The following is an 8727-nucleotide window of genomic DNA, read 5'->3' as shown; positions in this document are numbered from 1 at the left end:
ATATCGCTCACCAACTGCAGCTGCAGCTTCAAACTACTCAGAAACGAATCGAAATGAATTGTCGTTTAATGGAAAGCATAATTCAATCGAAACAGGACCAACGAATTGGAGAGATGCAACAACAAACAGACACGCAGCTTCGTGATTTCGGCAATCGCTTCAAAAGTACCCAGCCCGAGTTACCTCAACGCGTTGAGACTTTGGTAAAGTTGAGCTTGGAACTACGCAACGATTTACTTCAAGACCAGCTTCAACAAAAGCGTTTGGAAGCGCAAACCCAGCACCTCCGTGATATAGAAACTAAGAACCAGAACTCTCTCGCTGCTATAATTGCAAAACTGGACAAGGCATCGGCGGAAACGGCAGGCTTACACACAAAACAGGAGCTGTTTGAAAGTAGAATTGAACTAGCCATGCAACAGACAAGAAAAAGAAGTCAACGAGCACCTGACGTCAATCATTCTCGGCTTGGACAAGCGGCACAATCCATGGCAAACCACACCCGTTGCAACTATCATTGAATCCTCTCAATATGTATCCGTTGCTAGCGAGACCCAAGCACCGATGTCATTAGAGGCGAGACAACTCGACATTCCGAATGCAGTAGTGAAATCACCAAAACGAGGAACAAGACCACTACCTGACACGCAACATGGCACTCAAGTACTATCGGGAGGCATGAGCCAGTCCCAAGAGTCAGAAGTACAATTTCAGCAAGCTAGCAATACTGAGAATAATTCATCGTCACCGCGCTCGGATGGACGAGCACATCAATCATTGGATCAAGTAGCTTTAAGCAGACTGAATTTGGTTGAGGCTCGCAGGGCTGCACAGCGTGGTGTGGAATTACGAATTCGAGCAAGGTATGCAGCATTACGACAAGAAGCCATGTTGCTAAAGTGATTAAACTCGCCTCACTCATTTAACTCGATCCGTCTCCGCTCTTGACCAAATCACATCAATAGTTCAATTCATATCTGATCGGCCAGAACCCTGTCATTTCGTTACATTATCCGCGGTAGTGTTTCGGCAATGACATGTATCCGAACTTCCGACTTGGAAGTGTTATCGATGCATTTAATACATATACTAGCCCTCTGGGCAAGGTTAGTTGGAGCAGTAACGAGAGCCGCCTCCACTGAAGCTTGACGCTGATGCGGCATCGAGTTGCATCTTCAAATGTGTAATCAGCGCCGATGAAAGCAGCAGAGCCGATTGCGAGCTCATTGCAGAGTCTTCTTTTTTTTTGATATAAGATGCTAACGCGTGCAGCCACCCGTCGCGACAAAGCATCCCATGCAGAGCAAGATGCTGAAAGAAGACAAGAGATAATGGAGATCGACGAATTTGAGTCACCGCATATATCCGGCCAGCCTGTGCAACGGCGTTGTCAGCTCAGAATTGAAGAAGAGATCGATGGAAACCAGCACAGACGCCAATAAGTTGTACAAGAAGAAATTGTAAGCTTAGAAGGGGGCGCAAATCAAGAAAAAATCTATGAACACGCGCTAATAGAGACCCAAAATCGTGCAATCGAGCACGAAAGACACATAGAAGGGCGCATGAACCAGTTGGTCGCTCACAACGACCACCAGCTAGCTCAAGCTACCGAAGCCTCAGAGAAAAGAATTGAGCAGCCATTACAAGCGCAGCTTAATCAGTCTCACGAAGAGATTTGCTGAAGAGCGAAAGCTGAAACGCTGCATCTGCAGAACTCACTTCAAGCTGCGTTGGAGAAGGCTGAGACGGCATCTCACGAGCGTTATAAACAACTGACAACAGTACAAGAATCGCAGATATCAGAGTTGTCGGAGCAATGGAAAGCTCAAATTGCGACAACGTTTCTTGAGCAGGCGTCGGCAAGTACATCATTAATGGCCGATTTGGAAAACAGGCTCACACAGGCCAATCATTTGATAAAAACCGATATAAGAGCATATGCTACCCATGTAGACACTCGTATGGAAGACACTGAGAACAATGCGCGCATATACCGTAAAAATCGGCCCCAGTGCGACATCGATTTTTGGTCAAAGTCAAGTTGAATACAAAACCTCATCAAGGTTTTTTCAATGAACCCTTTAAATGACATCCGTCCTAAACAAGCGGCAGATCGTCTTTTAGAGATCTGTCTCTGGAGGATGTGCCACCCATAAAAATGGGAACATTGCACTGGACCCGCTTGTCGCACTGGGGCCGGTTTTGACGGTACACAGACAACCAAATGTCCGATGTCGAAACCCGGATTCAACAAAAGCTTGATAGCTCTACCCAATCTCATCGCTCAGAAGCGAGACAGCAATCCGCTGATATCGCTCACCAACTGCAACTGCAGCTTCAAACTACTCAGAAACGAATCGAAATGAATTGTCGTTTAATGGAAAGCATAATTCAATCGAAACAGGACCAACGAATTGGAGAGATGCAACAACAAACAGACACGCAGCTTCGTGATTTCGGCAATCGCTTCAAAAGTACCCAGCCCGAGTTACCTCAACGCGTTGAGACTTTGGTAAAGCTGAGCTTGGAACTACGCAACGACTTACTTCAAGACCAGCTTCAACAAAAGCGTTTGGAAGCGCAAACCCAGCACCTCCGTGATATAGAAACTAAGAACCAGAACTCTCTCGCTGCTATAATTGCAAAACTGGACAAGGCATCGGCGGAAACGGCAGGCTTACACACAAAACAGGAGCTGTTTGAAAGTAGAATTGAACTAGCCATGCAACAGACAAAAAAAAAGAAGTCAACGAGCACCTGACGTCAATCATTCTCGGCTTGGACAAGCGGCACAATCCATGGCAAACCACACCCGTTGCAACTATCATTGAATCCTCTCAATATGTATCCGTTGCTAGCGAGACCCAAGCACCGATGTCATTAGAGGCGAGACAACTCGACATTCCGAATGCAGTAGTGAATTCACCAAAACGAGGAACAAGACCACTACCTGACACGCAACATGGCACTCAAGTACTATCGGGAGGCATGAGCCAGTCCCAAGAGTCAGAAGTACAATTTCAGCAAGCTAGCAATACTGAGAATAATTCATTGTCACCGCGCTCGGATGGACGAGCACATCAATCATTGGATCAAGTAGCTTTAAGCAGACTGAATTTGGTTGAGGCTCGCAGGGCTGCACAGCGTGGTGTGGAATTACGAATTCGAGCAAGGTATGCAGCATTACGACAAGAAGCCATGTTGCTAAAGTGATTAAACTCGCCTCACTCATTTAACTCGATCCGTCTCCGCTCTTGACCAAATCACATCAATAGTTCAATTCATATCTGATCGGCCAGAACCCTGTCATTTCGTTACATTATCCGCGGTAGTGTTTCGGCAATGACATGTATCCGAACTTCCGACTTGGAAGTGTTATCGATGCATTTAATACATATACTAGCCCTCTGGGCAAGGTTAGTTGGAGCAGTAACGAGAGCCGCCTCCACTGAAGCTTGACGCTGATGCGGCATCGTGTTGCATCTTCAAATGTGTAATCAGCGCCGATGAAAGCAGCAGAGCCGATTGCGAGCTCGTTGCAGAGTCTTCTGTACGCGTCCGCGAGCGATGACGAGCGCAACATAGCCACTGATGCAGCGTCTCGCTGATTTATTCCGTGGGCGTTTGATGGACGTGAAGACGTTCGTTCGAAGAGCTGCAGTGCGCGCTCTCGAAGCGTTTCTGACGGGCTCACGCAGGCGACACGGGTTACACATCGTCCAAGAACGACCAATTTGACAGCCACGCGCGCAATACAGACTCGTCGTTTGTTGTTCGTGCGCAGTCTATGAAGTCGTTGTCAGCGATTCTAATCAAGTTCCCACGCGATGAAGAAGCGCACTGCCTGTGAGGCCTAGGTGTTCTCCCGCTGTGTGTTGACCCGGAGACGAGTGTGCAATCTTGAGCGTTGGAAGCGACAGGAAGAGCTGTGTTTGACCGAGTCCTAATGTAGTTCGAGTCACGTCGTAACAAGTCGCTACGTGAAGCCCCCGACTGCGTTTGGATACAAGTGGCGCATCTTGATGGGGTCATGGCTGGCCGTTTGCAAAAGACATTGCGAATGCCCATCAAGAGCGACATAATCGACGTCGAGAAGATCATCAAAACGTGCGTCTTTGCCATCAAGTAAATCGTGAGTCTGTACAGCTCTGGTCATGAAGAAGTGTAGTAAAAAACGAAAGACGCTACTCGGGCTTCAGCTGGATCGTTTTAGAGGAGTTGGCTCACGCTGGTAATCTTGTAGAGCCTCGCTCGAGGTAAACAGTAGAATCTCATCATATTGGTCGAGTGCTGGAACAAGCGGCAGGATCATGCGTTACCGGTGATATTTATCGATGGATCGAAGCGTTTTTCTGCATGTGGCTACCGCCTTATTTACGGTATTTGACGCGTAGGATGCCAAGTCGATCGCTGACGGCATTTTGGCGTCGCTGCATTCGTTTGCCATCCACGACTGTGCTGGCGGACCACGTACTGCTCCTGGGCTCGAGCTAGGTGAACGAGCTGCTCGTCGCTGGTTCGTCTACTGGCCGCCAACTTCATTGCTTCAAGACATGTCGCTCGGCGCTCAATGGAGTCTACCCAGTGCTGGAACAAGGGCAAGGACATGGCCGTGTGGAAGTGTCATGTGGCCGAAAAGATGGGTCCAATTACGTCTTCAAGTTGCGGCAACTTCCTCTTCGCCGGTGCTGATTCAGGCGCATTTTACGTCTCATGAAAGCCGTGTCACTACACGGGGTTGGCGGTGGCGCTCAGTAAATGCAGTGGGGGTACTATGAGGCCACCTGTGCCTGACAAAGGCTCCATTGACAAGCTGTTTTCCCGTGCTGCCGTTTCGCCATCATTCTCAAATTCGGGTTGTGTGACTTCACACACATGCGAGGGGTGTAAAAGGAAGTGATGCCATCATGAGCTATGATAACAACAACACATATCGATAATGATACACTCTGTTTAGCTGGTACTTCGCACCACTGCAAGTTGTAAGTTCTGTCATCGCTGATGCCGACTACATATGATCCGCACACTCTTCAACTAATCAAATACAAACATCGAGACGCACAGCAAGCATACGGTAGGCAATTTGCCGTTCATATATTCTCGATTACGAGCAATAAGAGCTGCTGAGCATAATCTTTTTCGGTGAAGTGGTTCTGCTGAAGCTCGACAAGGATGCCGACAACAGCGGGGAGGCTGCTCTTCTATCTGTTAGGTCGAGTCTGAAGTCGCAGGTCCAGCCTTTTTTGCAGCCCCGGTTCGTCCCTATCAGTCAATCTCAAGCTACCGGACACGGCGATGAAAAATAGTCTTCTGTTATTTCCAAGCCTGTCCCCTTACCGACTCCAGTTCATGTGAGCGCCTTCGTGACTCTAGTCAAGCTGTGCTTACGTACGAAGATCTGGCCAAGCAGTGCATGACGAAGTTTATTAGCGAGCCCCGGACTTGCGAGGTACAGGACATCTGCTCGAACATCCTCGTAATCTTGTGCGATCTCTGTATTCGCTACACGTCACTCGTGGACGCATATGTTCTGACTATTGCGCTGTCGCGGTTGGACAAAAGTCGCTTGTTACAAGTACACCTGGCTACTCGATTACCATGGATGCGACTACGAGCTCCAAGACGAAGAGGACAGCATCACAAAAGAGCTGGCAGAGGTGCTGGCACGGCTGCGCGCAAAGGACCCGATGTCGTTGGAGGAGCCCGGACGAGAATGATACTCGGGACTCAAAGAAATCTTTGAAATCAAGTCTTTCTTTTTACGGTAATTACGTCCCGCTGCCTCTAAAAAAGGCTTATTATAAAAGACGTCGTTGAAAAAAAGGTGTAAAAGCACACGGACTTACTACCAACTTTGCGCACTCGGTCAGTAGTGGTGTTGACGATCTTCCATGTCGCATTAGCCAATTGCTTGCAACATCACACGGTGAACGTGGCAAAACTCGTGTTGTAGTCAGTGTGTCCGTCAGCACAGAAGTCGGCCCCACCCTCCGAGTAGCCGTACGGACAACACACTTGCTGGGCAGCGTGGACGTCGGCATCACCCGAGTCAAAGCTGATGATGTCAACGCTGACGCCGTTGGAGCCTTTGGTTTCGGTCGTGCAGACGTAGACGTGGTCCTTGAGCACCCAGAGGTCGTCGCTGGGACTCGTATACACCTGATGTTAATTCAATTTGTTCTCCAGAGCCGTGATGAGCTTGTTTAAGGTGCTGTATTTGGCTTCTGTCAACACGCGAGCAAATGTAATCGACATGTCTGTAGTCGAGGCTACTCATACGCTGATGAAAGAAGTTCCAGCCAGCTTGTCGCCATCGAACTTGCCATCCAAGGTGGAAGTGAAACACGAGTCATGGTTATCTTCGCTGCTGAAAGCTGTCCTCTAGACATCGAAGGTGATGAGAATGGCCTTGGGTTTAACGTCAGCGTTGCCCACTTGCGTGTTCATGAGCCTGAACACGACATCCTCGGCAACAATATCAAATTTTTCGTACGTTTCAGAGCGCGTGCAGCACGAGTCCGTGGACACGGCAGTGCCCCAGTCTCCGGTGGCAAAGGCTGCAAGCTAGTACGTCACTGATCAATTCTACTGGGCATGTATCAAATATGGCCGTGACAAATTCATGGCGAATTGGCAAATGGTAAGTGTGTATTGGCGAAATGAATAACATGTAAGATACATCTGAATCAATCGTCTTCAATCTCAATATTCTCGGAAAAGCAAGCTGCCATGATATTTTCCCATTCAGCTGTGATGTTCAAATAATTGTTATCGTCTTCTAATGGCACCAGCACATTCGACGGGATACCAGCTCGATAGTCGCCTTCTCGAAGTTGAGGACATTGCGTAACATCGATAAACTCCCTGTTTCGGTTAAGAAATGAACACATGTCAATGTTCATTGCTGAGACGTAACATCGATAAACTCCCTGTTCCGGTTAAGAAATGAACACATGTCAATGTTTATTGCTGCGATTGACGCTCGCTGACTAGTAACCATCATACCATTGACTCCAAAACATCTCTCGATCTGTATCGAAGATGTTGGGACAGCGAATATTATACGAGCAACCGTGGGGAGAAACTGGTAGTTATTGCTCGTTTGTTGACTCCAAAACGTAAGGATGTGCTCAGCTCCAATTTTGTCGTCGCTATTCATTGCAGCTGGTTCTGAAATCCATCGTTCCAACCCTTTTTCCACACGGGCTTCCTGAACATCTCTGGGGGCTGTCTGAGGGGCTGCTTCGTTGGGCTCAAAGAAGTCCATGAGATCTTCAGAGAAGATTACAGGTGGTTCATTCGCAGCCAGCGCAGGTGTCCACTCAACTTCTGGGGCGGGTACAGCAGACAACATTAGAGACTTAAGTCGATCTAGAATTGTTTTTTACGAAGGTAACCATTCGGGAGACTTCATCCTCTTGTAGTCGTTTTTCCGGATTAGCATGATCAATTATTAGCTGTTGGTTGCACAAGCGAATGACCGAAGAGAGGACGCCATCAGGATTCTTCAACTTCGGGTGCAGTAATAACTGCGTCTTGAAGATATATGAAGTCTTTCGTACTTCAGTACGTTTTGTATAGCGAGAGAAAAAGCGTTCATGGAAGGACGAATCAGCGAGAAGTTGTTGAGTCTTCGTTACAGCAGGTGTCAACTCCACTGCAGCAAAATAACGGGGTGGTTTAAGATGCTTGATGCGGTAATCCATGAGAGCAACAGATGCTTCAAGTACTTGTTGTCGGATCTTGAACAGTGTGAGAAGAACTTTAGTTTGGTTTGCAGATTCGCTTTGGGCTCTCTTGTTGAGTACTGGTATAGGCTCTAGAAGACACACCAGCAGAATCAAATTCAGCTTATCAGTAGCAAGTGGAATCCCTTCCGGGGGCGCAAGTCCGACCCGCACTGCTTTGGCGATAAGTTCATCGAGCCAGACCACAGTTGATCCCACTTCTCTAGTATTCTGAGGATAACTTTAGTTAGACCCATAAACCGATGTGGCTTGAATTCTACGAGCGTTCGCGACTTGTCTTTCCGTGTCATCTCGCACAATTCAGCAAATAGTGACCCCATAAGGTCCACGTGACGTACCTGAAATACCGCCTACCAATCCGCGATATCAGCTCAGTCATTGATTTATTCTTTGACTTAGTTTTATCATTTACGATTCCACAAGCAGCTTTAGTTGCAGCATTCGTCATGTGTGGAATGCACCATTCCCACTGAAGTTTCAAACCTTCCGTTAGCATCCACTTCACGTCGGCTCCGGCGTCACTCGTGCCTCCGCAAACGCCGTTGATTGAAAGACCAAAATCAAAAAGAATCCGATCTATCCACCGTTTGAATGGCCCACGAATGCCACCATTGCGCTCACCATACGAAGGACAAAAGTGTCGTGTTCCAAGCAGAAACGACCGGATGCGCCACTGGTTATCGATGAAATAAATCCGCAATCCAAGATATGTTTCTCCTTGTGTTTTTGAGGACCACATATCCACTACAAGGGTTAGACACTTTATGTTTGGTAAGATATTTTCAAGGCTAAATTTCATCATCTCACTCTTGGCGGACGCATACAGCTCAACAATTGAGTGTGTCACTGCTTGAGCGTTAATGGTCGTGCGATAACGCTCATCAGTGACAAGCTTCAGCAATCTCGACTCTTCGTACTCTCCCAGTCTGAACGGTAAATAATTGAGCACAATGCGCATGGTTTCCAGAAGAAGGCACAC

General features: G+C 47.7%; 1 protein-coding gene across 1 annotated transcript; it reads left to right on the top strand.

Moving 5' to 3' along the window:
* Nucleotides 1-2422: 2422 nt before the first annotated feature.
* On the top strand, nt 2423-3608 carry PITG_08114 (uncharacterized protein; the record flags this gene model as incomplete). Its single annotated transcript, XM_002904244.1, has 3 exons — nt 2423-2597; nt 3135-3173; nt 3502-3608. The coding sequence occupies 3 exons, from the start codon at nt 2423-2425 to the stop codon at nt 3606-3608; spliced, it is 321 nt and encodes a 106-aa protein (XP_002904290.1).
* Between the last annotated feature and the right edge of the window lie 5119 nt (nt 3609-8727).

Source organism: Phytophthora infestans, genomic scaffold, assembly GCF_000142945.1.
Source record: "Phytophthora infestans T30-4 supercont1.12 genomic scaffold, whole genome shotgun sequence".
Lineage (NCBI taxonomy): Eukaryota > Oomycota > Peronosporomycetes > Peronosporales > Peronosporaceae > Phytophthora > Phytophthora infestans.
Note: the sequence above shows the minus strand (reverse complement) of the source record. Positions and strands in the feature narration are given on the sequence as shown.